We start from the raw sequence: 19,552 nt of genomic DNA, 5'->3' as shown, positions 1-19,552 counted from the left end.
TGATCCTCAGGACCTATAAAAACAAATTATTGTACAGTGGACCTTTAAATTATCGTATGGGCCGATTGCCGAAGGTGTGAACTCGAACTTAGTTATGCTAGTGTTTAGAACCCTAAAACTAAAACACTAGAAAATCAATACTTTCTCCTTACTATGTATGAGGATACGTGGAGAAAAAAAAATATATAGATATGATCGAGAAACAATAACAATGTATGGATAATGTATGTAAATAAACAGCTAATGTTCTCACAGTTAGTCATAATAAAATGTTTATCACATCAGCAATTTAAAAAATTAAGTTACAAAAATTGTACTTTTGATTCTTTGAATTATTTAATATCGATTGAAAACAAAAAACTGAAAAAAAAAACAAAAAACCTGCCACTTAAGAAACTGGTGTCATTCTATAGTGCCTTTTTTATAATAATTGCAACGCAGGATATTTCAATTGCGGCTTACTTGTATATTTAACAGTGCAAGGCACTAAGGGAGTATTTTAATCTATGATGGGAATGCTGCTGTTATTTTTGTGTTGACTTTTTACTTCCCCTAACTCCCTAACTGCACCCACCACCGGCTAGCAGGCTATTTGTTTTTTGTTTGGTTGTTTTTGCTCTGGGGTGGCGTTTGTTTGTGTTTTGATTGTGTGTGATTGAGATTGTGTTTTCGTTTTGTAGTGTTAAAGTGTTGTTGTTTTCGACTTGGCTTGTCTTTTGATTTAATGACTTGTTTTCTTTACCCATGTATTTATGTAAGGGTTTCAAAGAAATTGATTTGTTAGATTTGTAACTCAAAAATGTAAAGTCAAAACAACAACGTCCAAGTTATACAGTACTACCTAGTGGATTTGCAATACATTTTACAATGAGTGCCGACAATCAAATTACATCTATTGTCAGTGATATTTTGGTAAGTAGGACCCATTTAGCAGGTTAAACATTGATTTAGGATTAATTTAGCGAACCATTAGAAATAGCCTAGACCTAAGTTATCACCTGAATAACTTTTAAATTAAACTTTAATAGGCCGGGTACAGTTTCTTAACTGGGCTATGCTAATATTGATTGAAACTATCGATTCGATTATTTTTTATTGTTGGCCCTACCTCCACTGTAATCCCATACCTATAGGTTATTGCTTTGATTGCTTTGTTTTCAATCAATAAGGCCTTACGGGTACTCTTCCATATCTGTGGGCACAAACAACCGAATGAGTAATATTGATTATTCTATTGTTAGGTTTGCTATATCGATTGGTTAGGTAGCCTTACCTAACTAATCAAACGATATATCGAACTAAACAATCGATAGCCTAAGTTATAACTTATCGATTTATATTACTCATTCAGTTGTTTGTGCCAACAGATAGGCTATAGAAGTGTACCCGGCCTTACTTAGTCTAATTGATTATGTACAATGGCTGTTTGTCGTATAAATAAATAAATTAACTTACAGTCTAATCCTAGTAACTTACTTTAGGTTTGGTTTGACTAGACTTTTTCCCTACCACTTGCAACTCCTCCATAGACAATTAACTTATGCAGGACGATTTGGGTAAACAAACGTTGCTGTGGTTGTACAGATAACTTAATGATTCTCTAGTGGTCACTAACTACCACCAAATGACTTTGTAGTTTCGGTAATGGACAATGTATTGGGTAGACTTCCGTATCTGTTGGCACAAACAACCAAATTAAAATATTGATTAATATATCGTTTGGTTAGTTAGGTAACCTAACCAACCAAACGATATATCGAATGAAACAATCGAATAATCAATATTTTCATACGGTTGTTTGTGCCAACAGATACATTGGAAGTCTACCCAATGTATTTACAAGCCTTTGGTGTTGGCTTAACTAGGACTTATCTTACTTAATGTTTTTTTATTGTTGTAGAAAGTTGAGGGCATAGAAGAAGCCTTTAGCTGCTTTTTAGTCCACAAGACTGACCCCGAGACAGAAAATGCGAACAGGCAAGAATTACAAAATGTGTTGGCTGGGTTGCCTGCTGAACAACAAGAAGTTGCGCTTAAACAGTATCTCTCATTGGCCGCTACCATGACAAATCATAGCCAACTCCAGTTACTTCTCAACCTTTTAGAACACATGGTGGCAAATTCAATCGTACCAGCCAGGTAAGTGTGTAATATTCTCTGCTTCATTTTATGTTGTTTGTTGTTGTTCCGGATCGGTATGACAGTATGACATTCAATAAAAGGTTAAATTACCTGTGTCCGCCGGTCGATCCTTATGTGCTGTATCCTATTACAGGAGATGCATTTCGGCAGAATAAATTGCCACCATCAGTCCTAATATAAGGTCTTGATCTTCCCCATTGGGTGCGTCTTGAAGTTTTGAAACACGTACACGAACTTTACACATACCGTTCGACCGATAGAAACGTTTGATTGATATAGGCCTATACATCACGAATAAAACATACAAATAAATACATGGTAGGCCTACTTTTATTTTAGTTATTACGGACATGTAGACGCGCGTCGATCGTCTGTCAAGGACTGATGATGGCAATTTATTCTGCCGAAATGCATCTCCTGTAATAGGATATAGCACATTAAGATCGACCGGCGGACACAGGTAATTTAACCTTTTATTGAATATGCTCTGCTGTTTAAAGACATTCTATCAATTCTTCAATTAAACTTAATCAACCATGGTATTAATCCTATTGGCATAGTCTGACTATGACAGCCATACACCTTGGCTTAAGGAAAACCAGGAAGAGGTGACCGAGGTGGCAGCCACACACAATTGCATGGAAGTGGCAGTGCTGGCCTTTCCTCCAACGTAGTAGGGAGAGGGCTGTCAGAATAATACCTAGGATTGGCAGATACGTCTCTGAATGTCAAATTACTGTCATTGGTTACTTTACTGATTTAAACAGCCAAATATTGGAAAATTTTGGTAATATAACTCTCACTTCAAATCAAATCAAAATCTCTTTATTCATTTTGTACATACATAGGCTACAAGGATAGGGTCATAAAATCAGAAAAACTCCTTCTAGCCTATACAAAAGGTATTCTACTACTTCTGCTTTGAATTTTGAATTTGACTGCTAATTTTGATGAGTAACTGACTCAAAATTGTGCTAAAGTACCGGTACCTACATCAATAGTTTTTGTTCCTAAAATGATCTTCTCAAGGAAAGTAATAACTTTTATTGACTAAAAAATGTTAGGTACACATTATTTCTGAAATGTGTTTTGTCTGCATTGGCTTTAAGTGATGGTGCGATGGTGGTAAATTATTTTTAAAAACTTAGATCCTATGTGGGTTGCTTTTTATCTATAAAATGTTAAATTATGTTGGCATAAGTTTATTGCATCTATATCTTGTATAGTAGGAATGGACATTTCTGTGAAAACTCATTTTATGGAACTGGTTTTCGACACAGATTATACATTCTAGAATGAATGTATGATGTGTATGACTTAGCCTATTGTACAATCTGTATCTAAAGGCCAAATAAAATTATTTATCACTAGTAGAGTACCTTTGTACGGGGTTGGCATATAGGTAAGTATAAAATGCTTATTGCAGTTATACTCAAGCTTTGGGTTTGCAATGAGGGAGGACACAGTTTGATAAAATTTAAATTTGCTTCTTTAAATTTACAATATTCTATAGTATTACACATCTACCATAGCCATAATGTTCTACCACTTCCCCTAAACAATTGAAAAATAGCTACAGTAGAGTCCCGCAAACTCGGCACTCGATAACCCGGCAGTCTGGATAACTCGGCCATCACCTGGCTCAGAAAATTTGTGATTTTTTAGTTAAATATGTATGTACAGTATACATTTTTTTATTTCCTAAGGCACCAAGAACTTGTTTCACTATATCTGATGACTTAATACTGACTTGTAATATAAATATAAATAAAAAAGGCGGTTGAAAAGCTTCAAAACTGTATTGTTAAGCCTAGTTTCCGATAACCCGGCATTTCACAAACTCGGCACCCTTTCAGTCCACATTACGCCGAGTTTGCGGGACTCTACTGTATTTACATTACAAGTGTAGTAAGAGCGTTTTTACGTCATGCAGGTGAATGTTGTGCAACGAGCGGAAGCGAGTTGCATAATTCACCTAAGTGATGTAAAAACGCTCTTGCGTAACGTGTAACGTACAAGATTTTACCTGACCCGACAATATACATGGGGTTACGTACAATATTATCCATTTCACTCATCTTCTAACAGTAACGTTCTTTTACAAACAAAAGCTAGGTTATGAAAATACTTTAAAGCATAACAATAACATTCAGGCGCACAACTGATTTCTAGCGTTGAATGTCGTTGGCTCCATAGAGGTATATTTTTTAAGTTAAGCACTCAATGTTATTTAAATGGGTTTCATTACCTCACCGAGTGAGTTTTTTCAACTTAATATCACTCCAGAAGTAAAGAAGTAGTACACATCATGCTTGGGATAGGGAAGTTTAACATGGCTGGTTAGGTAAAATGAATTATCAAAGATTCACAAAATATCACTAAATTATTTATGAAATTAAAACATAAACATAACTGTAAATAATCCTACTTTGACAGTTAGTTCTCATTGTGTATCACAGTTTTTTGTTGCTGCTTAGTTCAAATTATCTGTTTTAATAAATGCAAAAAAAATACAGGGTGGTAAAAAAGTCCCTGGACAGTTAAATATTTAAAAAAATAATGCAGATAGAGCTACAATACTTGGTACAAAGTTACAGGGTATAAAACTCTATTTTAACACATATTCAGTGATCCAATAACTCTTCAGGGGGACGGCCCACAAGGAGTCGGAAGAAAATCTTAAATGGAAGCATAGGTCAATATGCACATCAAATTAAAGGTCTTTTTTAGTAGAATACAATGCCGCAAACCACACTTCAAAAGGTTGATCCTGCGCAAAATGGCAGATGTTCAAAGATTTCTTGAATCCGCCATTTTGAATCTTTGAACGACTGCCATTTTTTACTCAGGCATTCTTTTGATCTTGAATTTACGGCATCGTAATCTACTAGTGAAGACCTTCAATTTGATGTGCATATCGATCTATGCTTACGTTAACAATTTTCTTCCGATTCCTAGGGCTGTGCCCCCTGAGGAGTAAAGCCTCGTTCACACGGGGCGAGTTTACACGCTACTCGCCAGCGTGTAAGAAGCCGGCGAGTTGGCGAGTGTGCTTGTATTCGTTCACACGGAGCTTGTCCACTAGCCAACTCGCCGGCGTGTAGAAAGACGCCGGCGAGTCGGCGAGTGCGCTTGTAGTCGTTCACACGATGCTTTTTCCACTCGCTCAGTAGCTGGCTTGAACCAAATTCTCCAACATCTTTGAGTAACAAGCGCACAAGCACAAGCAACTGTGTTCACACTGGGCTACTTTACACGCCTACTCGCGCAAAAGCTGGCGAGTTGGCGTGTAAAGTAGCGGCACCGTCAACTTTTTCCAGAGCTTTTTTACAAGCAGCTTTTGAGCGAGTACGTCGTTCACACTGAGCTATTTTACTAGCTGCGTGTAAAAAAGCCGGCGTGTAGCTTGTAAACTCGCCCCGTGTGAACGGGGCTTAAGCGTATAATAGCAATGTAAATTAAACAAATCTTTGAACAACTGTCATTTTTCGCAGGATCAACATTTTGAAGTGCGGTTTGCGGCATTGTATTCTACTAAAAAAGACCTTTAATTTGATGTGCATATTGACCTATGCTTCCATTTAAGATTTTCTTCCGACTCCTTGTGGGCCGTCCCCCTGAAGAGTTATTGGATCACTGAATATGTGTTAAAATAGAGTTTTATACCCTGTAACTTTGTACCAAGTATTGTAGCTCTATCTGCATTATTTTTTAAAATATTTAACTGTCCAGGGACTTTTTACCACCCTGTATAGTGCTGCACCCTGTGGGCAAATCTTATAACTTTTTAATGCTTTTGCGTCATAGAACCAACTTTTTTAGTTGAAACAGCTGACTAAATTCTTTAATTCTCTTTAAATATGAATACTCATAAGGTTAACATGGGAAACTACAGAGCCACTGCGGCGGAGCCCGAAAGGATTTTTGAGATAAGAATATGCATATGTAAATCGGAAATGTGAGCTATCATCATGCCAAATTTCAGCCCTATCTGTCCAGTAGTTAATGCATGATTAAACTTCAAACAAACAAACACACAAACTTTCACATTTATAATATTAGTAAGATATACGATTACCATACGTAGGCCTAATAGACTTCTAAGGCCTATACAGAAGTTCAGTTCTGTAGTTTTAAAAACTACAGGGTGTTTTTAAAAGAATGCCAAGATTTCAAACGGTCGTTGGTCGGGGACTATTCAAGATAATTAAACGATTTAAACGTCAAATTGAAGGGAAACGAATAAAGTTTTTCTCATTTTTTTATACAATTCAGAATGATTTAATAAAATTCAGATTTCCATCAATGAGCGTAAAACTGGCAAAGTCCTTACGCTTAGGGCGATCCCGTTTATCTGATGTTTTAACTGAATCTTTTTCGGCACAAAAACTCTTATTACAGTACAAGACAAAAGAAGGAATATTATATCAAAGTTAAGCTTAGTTATAACTGGAATTCCATACAGGCCAAGCAGTTTAGGCTATTAGGTCTATGTATCGTAATCATAACTTTTTTTTTTGTTATCTTTTATAGATAACATCATAAAGTGACCAATTTAGGTCTGTTAAACTGAAGACTTCGTCGGGCAATCGATTCTTTCGGGCTTCTGATGCAGAATTGTCGGATTTCTTCGACCATATGTCATCGCTTGTTTTTAGCCGGCCAGGTGAATGTCTTTTCAAAACGCTTCGGTTCCACGAAACTCATTAAACCAGCTTTAAGTTTCTTTATCATCAAATAGATTTAAATTTAGTTTAATTTAGCAATAGATACAAACTCTGCGAACTACAGATTACATTCTGTGCCTTCTGTTACGCTATAAACGTCGTACTGGCGACTGGTGTCAGGCGTTAAAAACACCCTGTATTTATAATAAGTAAAAAACTACCCTTTTCTATTGGTGTGTGAATAATTGTCTAGGCATATACAGTTATGATTACGATACATAGACCTAATAGCCTAAACTGCTTGGCCTGTATGGAATTCCAGTTATAACTAAGCTTAACTTTGATATAATATTCCTTCTTTTGTCTTGTAATAAGAAGAATTATAACAGCCAACAGAACAGCATGTTGGCATTTTGATGTCACGTTAGAAATTTACTACAATCCAACAGGTGTTACACTAAAACAGTGCTCTCAATTCTTAATACAATAAAAAAATTCCTCCATGGATCACGAAGTCTAATTCGTTGTCGTAACCAAAATTTTTTTACCTATAAAAGAATACAAGATCCCGGCAAAATAAATAATATTTGCATTGTATTTTAAAGACTGAGAACTGAGGATTTATTTACAGGTACTGACATTAAGAAGTGTTAGGCCGGCCACACACAGAACCAGGCGGGGCGGGGCGCGACAGGGCACGACGAGACGCCTGATTTGCCCTGTCCTGCTGCTGTCACACACAGAATGAGGCGTCAAGTAAAAAGTTTAGCCCCTATAAACCTGAAAATTAATATAGGATTTTTGATTTCTGAGCCTTGAGCCGATTTAGCAAACTTTTAAATTGGACTTTATACTTGGGAGCAGAATAGAAAACAAAATTCAAACAGCCATACCTCCAGAAGAGTGTTTTTTGAAACCCTTTAGATATGAACGTTGGCCCTCTATTTCCTCAGTTATCAATACCAAGATAAATCATTATTTATTCAACCACTGTAGTAATATCACTACTTCACTACAACTTGTATAATCGTATCAAAGGGTGTGTATAAATTGTTACTGTACAGTCTTATACGTAAATTTTATCGGTTGCAAAATAACCCTTATCAAAATTTGCCCGAAAGGGAATAAATCACATGACCGCGCATGCGCAGAAAGTTCTGCCCGGCATCGACTTGCCTCGGGGCATAATTTTGGAGAGCTTCACATTTTGCCCTGCGGGCGCCCAGGGGCGTCTTTTTGACGTGCCCTGCCTCGCCCGGTCCTGTGTGTGGTGCTCCATAAGAGCCTGTGCAATTCCCATCGCACAAGACGCCCCGGGGCAAAATGCCCTGTCGCGCCCCGCCCCGCCCGGTTCTGTGTGTGGCCGGCCTTAGGCCTTCTTATCACCTCATACAATCACATATCACCATACTGTACTATATACGCTTATACAATCAAAAGGGTTACACACATCTGACACATCACAAGTAATGGTCAAAGGTTTAAGCTAATGTCTGATTGTGTATCATATGTAGGATAACATATATATTTTGATATTTCAGAATGGTTTGTGAATGTATACTAACTCATGAAAAGCTCCAGTACCAAGAAGCTGATTTTTGGGTTGAATGTTTTCATCTCATACGCAAGATTATCGGAGGGGTGGACTACAAGGGTGTTCGAGAAATAATGAAGGTAATAAGTGCTCATAATTCAAAAAGTTTGTCCAGTTAAAAAACAATTTTGTTCATTGATTGCATTCCAAAAATTGTTTAAAGCAAAAGGATGGAAAAATGTGATCTGGGATTATTGTTTATTTATCAGAAGTTTTGCATACTTTTAGAAAACTTATTAAACAAGACAACATACTAAAAAAAAATCTATTAGCCAAGTTTAAAAATATTTTGTGATTATATTGAGATTTTATAAATTAATATTTCTTCCAATGTGCAAAGTCCATCTTGAGAAGTCACAGGTGGTGTTTTAAGGAGGAAATTTCTAGTTAGCTATCGTAACTGTGACACTATAGGGACACTTCTACCATATAGCCTTTATACAAGTATATGGCAAGTAGGCCTAGCAATCTGCCATGTATAACAATGCTTGGCTGTTTGGCACAATGAAATGTCTCAGGCTTGCATACTCTAAAATCTTAGGCCTACTTCTTTTTTTTATCACCATAATACTACAATGGTCCTGGAAGTTTCCGTAGATAGACTATATGTACGGTAAAAATAGAAATACGATTTAATTAGTATTCTTGTACAGTACTTTCATACAAACTAATGAGTATTTCCAATGAACTTTTAAATGATTGTACATCTTATCAACACTCTTCTTTTATAGGGATGTCGTGAAAAAGCACAGACGTTACCTTCACAACTCAACGGATCAGCCATGCCTCAGATGAAGGCTCTGGAAGTGGTGTTGGAGTATATATTTGATCGCAACGCTTGCCTCTTGCCTGGATATTTTATCGCCAACGAGATCCAGAAGGTCTACCCTGAGGGTAAAAACTGGCCACATTGGGTAAATTGAAACTTGCACCTTTGACTTTTGATACAACTAGACATTCCATCTCCATGTTAATGTTGTCACCAGTTTTTAAATCATCATCATAGTTGATGTGAGCCACATTATATTGATCAATGACAATATAAAATAAAAATAGGTTTACGTTTCTTACGTCGTCAATCGTAGTTTATTCTCAGGCGACTAGTTTCGAAACAGTTGTTTCGTTTTTAAGCCTCTTGTCGTCTTACTTAAGATTATTTGAACACATGGTCGTCGTCAATTCACAAATATAACATTTAATACAAATGAACACTGTTACATTGAGTGTACATTTTACATGGATTATAAAGCAAAATACATTTAGAAAAAAATGTTTATCGGTACCAAATACAAAATTTAAAATCCACTCATCAAACTCCAAAAAGTGATGAAGTTATTTTTAGATTTTAGTGGTGTTTGAAATATGTATGAGTTTAATTTCACTTTTCAGAAACTAGCCAACCTGCTTTCTAATTTTGTGGATGGTTTCCGAGATACTGCTCAGATGGTTTCTATTATCGGCCATTCCTCGATGCGCCCAGTAGTCGAACATTCTGGGTACGCTGATCATGTGATAAACCCGTGGAAGTTGGATCCGACGACGCTCAAGTTTTCTCTGAAAGGAAATCTACCATATGAGAAGGCTCTTCTGGAACCTCAGACAAAACTGTTGCGATATGTTCTTGAACAACCTTACTCCAGAGATATGGTGTGCTCTATGCTGGGTCTGCAGAAACAGGTTAGATTTATATGATGTCAACATACTAGGGGGGGGGGGATATAAGGCAATGATAAGTGATGGATGTGATAATAACTGATGAAGCCTTTAATAATGATATTTATCCAGGACCATTATTAAGTCTAGTTTTGAAGGATAAAAGAAGTGTGGCTTAATTCGTTGATTTATTGAGGCTTAAGTTTACGCTCATGTTTGCTGTCTTATTCATAATTTATCTTGTATTTTGAAACATATGAGCACAAAGAACATCTGAAAAATATATCTTACGTTTGATTTACAATCAGTATTTTCCTCAAAATCTTAGAAATAATTTTTAATTATTATTTTTTTTATGGTAACTTATAGTTTAATATTTTAAAACAAATAATCAAATTACAGGTTTATTTATGGTTTGAAGTTTTCAAGAATTGATAGAAAGTTGTTCTTTAATCATCTTACATTGCCATCAGCTTACATCTTGCCTGAAGTATTTCTATTAAGGTTTAGTTGAAGCACAAGATTACTTACTATAGTTACAAGTTAAAGGTTAAAAATATCTGCTGTACAGAGGTTTGGTCTTACCTCTTCCTTTAGGCATTTTGGTTTAGAACTTAAAGATTTGTTACCAGCTTTAGAACCTAGTAAATTAAAACATTCTTCTTCATTCCCGGGGTTGTTATCATTGTTAATCACTAAGTTCTGTAGCAGTTTTTTTTTTCAATACGTCATTTATAACACTTGTAACAATTACATGTTCAATTGTTGCAGCACAAACAGAGATGTGTGGCACTGGAGGAACAGTTAGTAGAGTTGGTGATTCTGGCGATGGAACGAAGTGAGAACGACAATTCCATCTCAGATTCAGAGGAGATCACCACCACTCATTGTTTGTGGCTGCATCTGTCCAGTCAGCTGATCTACTTTGTACTCTTCCAGTTCGCTACGTTCCCCAACATCGTCATGGCCCTGCACAACAAGGTGGGTTTTTAATGTGTCAGACTTAACGCTTAACGTTGAAGTGAACTTTGTCGTCTGTTTGGAAGTGATTTTTACAGGGGCAATGGTTTATTTAAGCTATTTCCTCTAGGTTGGTACTATTTCATCAATAAGTGATTTTAAATCAATACATTTTAATGAAGAAAACAAACTATTTGTTCTAAATAGCTTTCCTATGGCTATCGTAAATGTTACATGACTGTTTACTTGTTACAGCTGGCTGGAAGGGATTTGAGAAAAGGCAGAGACCATCTTATGTGGGTGTTACTACAGTTCATCTCAGGCAGTATACAAAGGAATCCTGTAAGTATGAATATTTTATCCAGTATCAGACTATTTGATTCATCTATAATTTTATGAGGCTTCAAATAAGGTTTCCAACAAGCTCCCACTGCAATGGAGCAAGCTAGCTTAAACCTGATAACTAGGGATGGACGGGTCCCGAAATTTCGGGAATTTTTCGGGAAAAAAATATTCCCGATTATCGGGACGGGATTACATTTGACTCGGGAATTTTTCGGGACGGGATTTGGTCCGATCGTCGGCGATTTTTCCGCTTCGCGAGTGCCGATAACGCCGTTATTGCGAGCGATAGGTCCGCGAACGCAGGAGACGAAGTCATACCGACGATCGCGCCGTGACCGCGGAGTCCTACCGACGATCGCGCCGTGACCGCGAGTCATACCGACGATCGCACCGTGACCGCGAGTCATGACAACGATCGCGCCGTGACCGCGGAGTCATGCTGACGATCGAGCCGTGATCGCGAGTCATACCGACGATCGCGCCGTGACCGCAAGTCATACCGACGATCATGCCGTGACCGCGAGTCATGACGACGATCGCGCCGTGACCGCGGAGTCATGCTGACGATCGAGCCGTGATCGCGAGTCATACCGACGATCGCGCCGTGACCGCGAGTCATACCGACGATAACCCCGTGACCGCGGAGTCATACCGACGATCGCGCCGTGACCGCGAGTCATACCGACGATCGCTCTGTGACCGCGAGTCATACCGACGATCGCGCCGTGACCGCGAGTCATGACGACGATCGCGCCGTGACCGCGGAGTCATGCTGACGATCGAGCCGTGTTCGCGAGTCATACCGACGATCATGTCGTGACCGCGAGTCATGACGACGATCGCGTCGTGACCGCGAGTCATACCGACGATCGCGCCGTGATCGCGAGTCATGACGACGATCTCGCCGTGACCATGAGTCATACAGACGATCACCCCGTGACCTGCGAGTCACAAGTTACTATAGGTACCTGTAAATTGTTACCCATTTTTTGGTTTTTATAGATCAGTGCCACAAATGGTAAAAATTGATTTTGTATGTCTTTTTTTGGTAACTGCAATACAGTACTTTCTTTTTATGCACAGAAAAAAATCCCGTCCCGTCCCGTCCCGAAAATCGGGAAGGAAATAAAAATCCCGTCCCGTCCCGTCCCGAACTAAAAATTCAATCCCGTCCATCCCTACTGATAACACGTTAATATAACAGCACTGTAACTTTGCTTCCCATGCAACTATTCTGGTCAATTCCCAATACTATGCAACGCTCATTCTTGTCATAGTATCTGTTAAGAGAAAGTCATCGCTCTTGCTATTACGTTATTAACTAGCTCCTCCCCTTGCAACAATACTTCAGAGACCCTAATCTACAGACAACTCTGTACTAGCTAAAGAACATGTTTATGTCCTTTATACCCAATATTTTGATGTATTGATAGTTATTGAATGCCAAAAGTTCCTTTGTGCATAGCTGGATTGCAAAATCATCATACATTTTCCTTAGATGGCTGACAGAGATCCTCAAAGGGCTTGTAAAAAGTCGTTACAGTAGGTTCATTGCTACAGTAAGAACTTATGCTATCCATTGTGAGTTGATTTCCCGACACCTTATTCCTTATTGTCTCTTCATATGCTAATAGAGCTACTCAGTTTGGCCATACTCTTTGAGATTTTTAATATTCTTGTTTATATGTTCCATTACCTAGACATGTCACTAGATTATGATAGTATGAGTTGAACTCGCTGGAATTGGATGCAGTTTCCTAGAGAGTGTGGAAGACTTACAAATTACTTCCTTTCATATACTTCTGGCGAGTGGACAAAATTTTAGTGATGGATGCTGTACCTATCTGGCTTTGGTGGGATCTTCTCCTCTTTCTAATGGCATTCCCTGCCTAGTGTAGTGTCTCTAGACTAATTTGTCTTTCAGTAAGTGTCAATTTTCTTTTGATATACTATTGATTATAATACATTTGTATTTTGCAGCTAAGCAACTTTTTGCCGATGTTGAAGCTGTACGATTTACTGTACCCAGAGAAAGAGCCTCTACAAGTACCTGATGTCAACAAGCCTCTGTGCACACACCAGATGGCAATCACCTGTATCTGGATACACTTGCTGAAGAAGGCACAGACAGACCAGGTCAACATACAGCGACCCATCCCTCACACACTCAAGGTCCACCATGAGTGAGTAGATTTTACAGTCATTCCCACTTTTTTTTTCTTCCTAGGGCACTAGGCTCTGCCCAGGGATCATTTTTTATATTCCTTCAAACTAGACCTAGGGGTTGCGGCATTATCACTTAGGTAAATTCCGTTTTTGATTGGTGGGATTTGAACATTGGACCCCAGAGACAAAGAACGTTCCGCACTCTATCACTAGACCAGATTGCTCCGGCTGTTGTACCCACTACAGGTAGCTGATGTCAACAATTCACCATGCATATGTGGAGGGATAAAACCAAGAAAACATTGTTGAGTACCATGAGGAACAGTGTGATGTTGACTAGGCTTATTTTCCGTAATTAGAGCAGCCAGAGAGCTCACCTCTCTTCGTGTTTTCTTGAGCTTATCTTTCAGCCAATCCCAAATCTTCTGATATCCAAGGTTTTATTTGTTACTTTTCTCCGTATCCTGCATGTTATTCCCTGTTTATTGTTCCTTGATGATAGGTTCAGTGACTTCATTCCTTAGGGACACTGTACATCGGTCATTGTTCAAATTTGTACAAGAGTAGTTACATTTTCAAGTATTTTTACTTGTTAATGTTTGCACTTTATAGCTATCTTCAACACCTAGTGCTGCCCAACAACGCCAACCTTTGCATGGGCTCCGACTACCGCATAGCTCTGCTGTGCAACGCCTACTCCACCAACACCGAGTACTTCAACAGACCCATGCAAGCATTGGTGGACACCATCCTCGGTAATCAGAAGGGTCCCCAGCAGACTCCTGTGCCTCCATTGCTCAACAACGCGGCTTTAGCTAATGGTAATTGAGTAGAATATTGAGTTCCCCGTCTTTGGATGGCTTACAAAATAGGCTTCGGCTTCTATTTCTCCATTTGAAGCTCAATTAAATGCTTGCAACATGTGTAAAAATCAAAGTAAATGCCAATTCTAAACTTGTGTATCCAGAACTACTGTAAGAAAAAGTTTAGTACAAAGGTATTGGTTGTGTGGTAGATCGTCTGGTCAATTGGCTGAGCTTTTTAATTCATTGTTGGTGACCTTTTTCAGTTGTGAAATTTGTATAACCTTAATTAGTGTGATTTTCAGTTGTTTTATCATAGTTTTAAGTTCAAAACAATTATGTTTCTCCTATGAATACCCTGGGTCCCAGGGAGAAAACCAATATTTTGTCCTGTAAATGTCCTGAAATTTTTCTTCTGAAAACCTGTAGTGAGAAACCTGAATTTGTGAAATTAAACATTTCTTTAAAGTATCTTTCATCAAGAAAAGTCTAGCGGTTGAGTACAAAGGTTTTTTTTTATTGAAAAAGTTTAGCTGGTTTATCTAAGAAAATTAGTCTTACAGTAAACTCCCTCTTATCCAGACACCTTTTAACCGGACATCGGTTTAACCGGACTAAACTCGACGGAAATTACATCTCCTTAACCGGAATATTGTTATCAGCACATTGGTTTAACCAGACTAGATCGGCAGGATGTGGGCGGTACTGAAACGACTGTTCTCGTGGGAATTATTGAGACCAGTGATCACATGTCTAAATACAATGCTCTTCTAAATTTAAGTCGAATATCACAGTAAATAGTCCGTTTTAACGTTTTTGGGGACGTCGGCTTAACCGGAAAACCCATTATCCGGACTGGCCTCAGTCCCGAGGAGTCTGGATAAGAGGGAGTGTATGCAAGTGCCCAAAGGCAGATTTATATCCCTAAAAAAATTTAACATAAAAAAGTACTTTATTTCCACCATGTGTGTTGTAAAAATCAACATTATTTATTGCGCTTAAAATTTATTTTTGTAATATTTCTCAAGGGTAATGAAAATGTTTCAGGACCTACGACACCCTTGTCCATGTCCATCTTGGACTCTCTGACCGTGCACTCTAAGATGAGCCTGATACATGCTATAGTCACACATGTGATCAAACTGGCGCAAGCCAAGTCCAACATGGCGCTCAGTCTGGCGCCGGCACTCGTGGAGACCTACAGTAGACTCCTGGTGTACACTGAGATAGAGAGTCTGGGAATCAAGGGGTTTATCAGTGAGTCAAGTTTTATTTTTCTTAAGGTGATACTTTATGCACTAATACTAGTTGTTAGTTGTGTTTCTGACAATTGAATTGAAAAACAGATTATTTGTGCAACGGAACAATTGGTTGGATTTCTTAGTTAAATAGAATCTCAGTATGCTGAATGATTGAAATAGCTTTAAAAGTTGGTGGGTGTTGGAATTACGTCCATTGAGGTAAAAGGCAAGAGTGTGGGCTGATTAACTATAGTGTGAACTGTCTGAACTAGTTGGAGACTTGTCAAGAGCTTACATTCTTCAGGTTTAAATTTCATGCTAATTATTGCAGCCTATGTCATGTACAGGTCAGTTACTGCCCCAGGTGTTCAAGTCTCACGCGTGGGGTATCCTGTACACTCTGCTGGAGATGTTCAGTTACAGCATGCACCACATACAGCCTCACTACAGGGTCCAGCTGTTGTATTGCAGCCTATGTAACTGAATGTCATGTACAGGTCAGTTACTGCCCCAGGTGTTCAAGTCTCACGCGTGGGGTATCCTGTACACTCTGCTGGAGATGTTCAGTTACAGCATGCACCACATACAGCCTCACTACAGGGTCCAGCTGTTGTATTGCAGCCTATATAACTGAATGTCATGTACAGGTCAGTTACTGCCCCAGGTGTTCAAGTCTCATGCGTGGGGTATCCTGTACACTCTGCTGGAGATGTTCAGTTACAGCATGCACCACATACAGCCTCACTACAGGGTCCAGCTGTTGTATTGCAGCCTATGTAACTGAATGTCATGTACAGGTCAGTTACTGCCCCAGGTGTTCAAGTCTCATGCGTGGGGTATCCTGTACACTCTGCTGGAGATGTTCAGTTACAGCATGCACCACATACAGCCTCACTACAGGGTCCAGCTGTTGTATTGCAGCCTATATAACTGAATGTCATGTACAGGTCAGTTACTGCCCCAGGTGTTCAAGTCTCACGCGTGGGGTATCCTGTACACTCTGCTGGAGATGTTCAGTTACAGCATGCACCACATACAGCCTCACTACAGGGTCCAGCTGTTGTATTGCAGCCTATATAACTGAATGTCATGTACAGGTCAGTTACTGCCCCAGGTGTTCAAGTCTCATGCGTGGGGTATCCTGTACACTCTGCTGGAGATGTTCAGTTACAGCATGCACCACATACAGCCTCACTACAGGGTCCAGCTGTTGTATTGCAGCCTATATAACTGAATGTCATGTACAGGTCAGTTACTGCCCCAGGTGTTCAAGTCTCATGCGTGGGGTATCCTGTACACTCTGCTGGAGATGTTCAGTTACAGCATGCACCACATACAGCCTCACTACAGGGTCCAGCTGTTGTATTGCAGCCTATGTAACTGAATGTCATGTACAGGTCAGTTACTGCCCCAGGTGTTCAAGTCTCATGCGTGGGGTATCCTGTACACTCTGCTGGAGATGTTCAGTTACCGCATGCACCACATACAGCCTCACTACAGGGTCCAGCTGTTGTCACACCTACACAACTTGGCCGCCGTCCCGCAGACCAATCAGACACAGTTACATCTCTGTGTGGAGAGCACAGCACTGAGGCTCATCACAGGTCTAGGCAGTGCCGAGGTACAGCCACAACTGTCTAGGTTCCTGGGAGAACCTAAGACTCTGGTGTCCGCTGAGAGTGAAGAGCTCAACAGGGCTTTGGTGAGTAAATCATTTTGCATCTTCAAACATACAGAGTATTTGGTGGCATTGCTATTTTTGAACTTCGGTTTCAAGCCTTTAAAAATTAAATATGCTCAAATCAAGTAATCCTTTTTTTTGCCATAAAACATAGTTTAATCATTAAATTGAGTCAAATAAAATTACTTACTATAATATGAGACATGCATGGACAAAAAAAGCGGACATTTTGAAATAAATATCTTATTTCAAAATCATGGACACTATAAAACGCTTCACCAATAAATAATGTTTAAATCCCCTCCCAAAACGTATGTGGGACATTTAAACGTTTAGACAGCCAGACATTGTATAGCTTGATAGCAAGGTGGCGAATATTTATTTCAATGTGTAACTATCACAAAACAAGTCACAAGTGCATTATTAAGAGGATTAATAACAACACTAAAGGTATCTCGATAATCCCTGAAAACAATGGTAGTGTCCTAGTAATACCTGACAATAACGGTGATATTCACAAATATAAAACGAAGCAGGTAGTGGAGTCTTTAAATACAAGGAGAAAAAATGTTGTCTTTTTGAACACATTTATATGAGACATTCTTACTGTACTCAAATTAAACAAAATTTTGTTGTATGGACAATCATTTAAAACCGTTATGATGAAACAAGAATGTAAAATATACGTTACTAGCAGGTGGTGTGTTTGTTATATGGCAGGTGTTGACGATTGCCAGGTCAATGCACGTGACAGGGACAGGATCCGACCCGTTGTCCGGCAGCTGGTGTAAGGAGCTGTTGAACACCATCATGCAGAACACTCCACACAACTGGGCCAATCACACATTGCAGAGCTTTCCTCCGGTGCTCAATGAGTTCTTCCAACAAAACAGTGTGCCCAAGGCCAACAAGCAACAGCTCAAGGTAATCTTATATCCAATATAAGTTTAATTCTTTTTTCTTCCTTTAATATTGCAGTCCTCTAAACTTTATTGTCAATTTAACTATGATTTTCTTCTATTTTTTCTTTCGAAGCAGCCACTGACAGACTGCGCTAATCTAAATTACAAATTATTTAAAAAAAAAATAATAATAATGTATCCAATAATATACTTCTGTATCCAATAGTCAGTGCTTTTATCTAAGAGATATCTGACTGCTCCTTCAACTATCCAATTGTGATTGATCTTTACAGAAAGCTGTGGAGGAAGAATATCGCAACTGGGCTTCCATGAACAATGAGAACGACATCATTGCACACTTCTCCGTTCCAGGCACTCCGTCTTTGTTTCTATGTCTCTTGTGGAAGATGATCATGGAGACAGATAGAATCAGCCCGATTGCCTACAAGTTAGTGCTCAAACAAATAAATTATTATCTGTGTTTTTTTTTGTGCATGATTTTATTCAAAGGCAATTTTTAACGGTCAGGGTATTATTTTTACATTTTTTGAAGGTACATAAAAACTAATAGGTTTGGAAAATGGGTAGTTTTAAAAATGCTGCTCAACCTTCACTCTAAAAGTTTCACCCTGGGGACACACTCTTCTATCAGTTTCTGAGAAATTTGTAAATTAATTGTTTGGTGTTTTTTCACACCATTAAAATTTCTTATAACTCAGCTACCAAGACAATTGTCAGTTCTATTGAATCACTAGTAAATGGTTAGTATTTGACTGACCGTACTCATTTTTGTATTCAACTCATTTTTGTGGAAACAATACTGAACTGGACAAAACTGATTCCAGAATCCTAGAGAGGATAGGAGCTCGGGCGTTGTCAAGCCACCTGCGTAACTTCTGTGACTACATAGTGTTTGAGTTTGTGGCCACAGGAGAGGGTCAGGTGGTCAACAAGTGTGTGGACGCGATCAACAGCATGGTGTGGAAATACAACATCATCACCATAGACAGACTAGTGCTGTGTCTGGTTAGTCTTACTAAAAGTTAAAAACTTAGTTAAAAACTCATCTACCTAACAAAATGTTGTTTATTTAATTGATTTCATAAATTTAGTTTGTATGAATTGCACATGTAGCTAGATAGAACCACTTATTTATTGCTCGATGAAAAGTGGCACCTGAACCAAGAATTGACCCCATTTCCATACCCCATCCCCATGTATTAATAATACAATTTTATTGTATTCTAGGTACTAAGAACTCAAGAAGGCAATGAAGCCCAAGTTTGCTTCTTTATCATTCAGCTGTTGTTGTTGAAAGCTGCAGAGTTCCGCAGTAGAGTGCAAGAATTTGTGAAGGAAAACTCTCCTGAACATTGGAAACAATCAAACTGGTAAATA

At 38.7% G+C, this 19,552-nt stretch overlaps 1 protein-coding gene across 1 annotated transcript in view; it reads left to right on the top strand.

Moving 5' to 3' along the window:
- Window positions 1–684: 684 nt before the first annotated feature.
- The window catches only part of LOC128993939 (mediator of RNA polymerase II transcription subunit 23), a 28,047-nt gene continuing 9,179 nt past the window's right edge, over window positions 685–19,552 (top strand). Inside the window, exons 1-15 of the mRNA XM_054418074.1 lie at window positions 685–912; window positions 1,901–2,139; window positions 8,351–8,483; window positions 9,135–9,317; window positions 9,793–10,080; window positions 10,828–11,037; window positions 11,272–11,358; window positions 13,342–13,544; window positions 14,140–14,348; window positions 15,378–15,587; window positions 16,969–17,273; window positions 17,973–18,176; window positions 18,448–18,602; window positions 19,000–19,180; window positions 19,403–19,545. Of these exons, the coding sequence (XP_054274049.1) occupies window positions 868–912; window positions 1,901–2,139; window positions 8,351–8,483; window positions 9,135–9,317; window positions 9,793–10,080; window positions 10,828–11,037; window positions 11,272–11,358; window positions 13,342–13,544; window positions 14,140–14,348; window positions 15,378–15,587; window positions 16,969–17,273; window positions 17,973–18,176; window positions 18,448–18,602; window positions 19,000–19,180; window positions 19,403–19,545 (2,795 nt within the window). The 5' untranslated portion in view covers window positions 685–867. The remainder of the gene's footprint in view (window positions 913–1,900; window positions 2,140–8,350; window positions 8,484–9,134; window positions 9,318–9,792; window positions 10,081–10,827; window positions 11,038–11,271; window positions 11,359–13,341; window positions 13,545–14,139; window positions 14,349–15,377; window positions 15,588–16,968; window positions 17,274–17,972; window positions 18,177–18,447; window positions 18,603–18,999; window positions 19,181–19,402; window positions 19,546–19,552) is intronic.

Source organism: Macrosteles quadrilineatus, unplaced genomic scaffold (genome assembly GCF_028750875.1).
Source record: "Macrosteles quadrilineatus isolate MER2022 unplaced genomic scaffold, UCM_ALF_1.0 Scaffold_5__1_contigs__length_97177068, whole genome shotgun sequence".
NCBI classification, from domain to species: domain Eukaryota; kingdom Metazoa; phylum Arthropoda; class Insecta; order Hemiptera; family Cicadellidae; genus Macrosteles; species Macrosteles quadrilineatus.
Note: the sequence above shows the minus strand (reverse complement) of the source record. Positions and strands in the feature narration are given on the sequence as shown.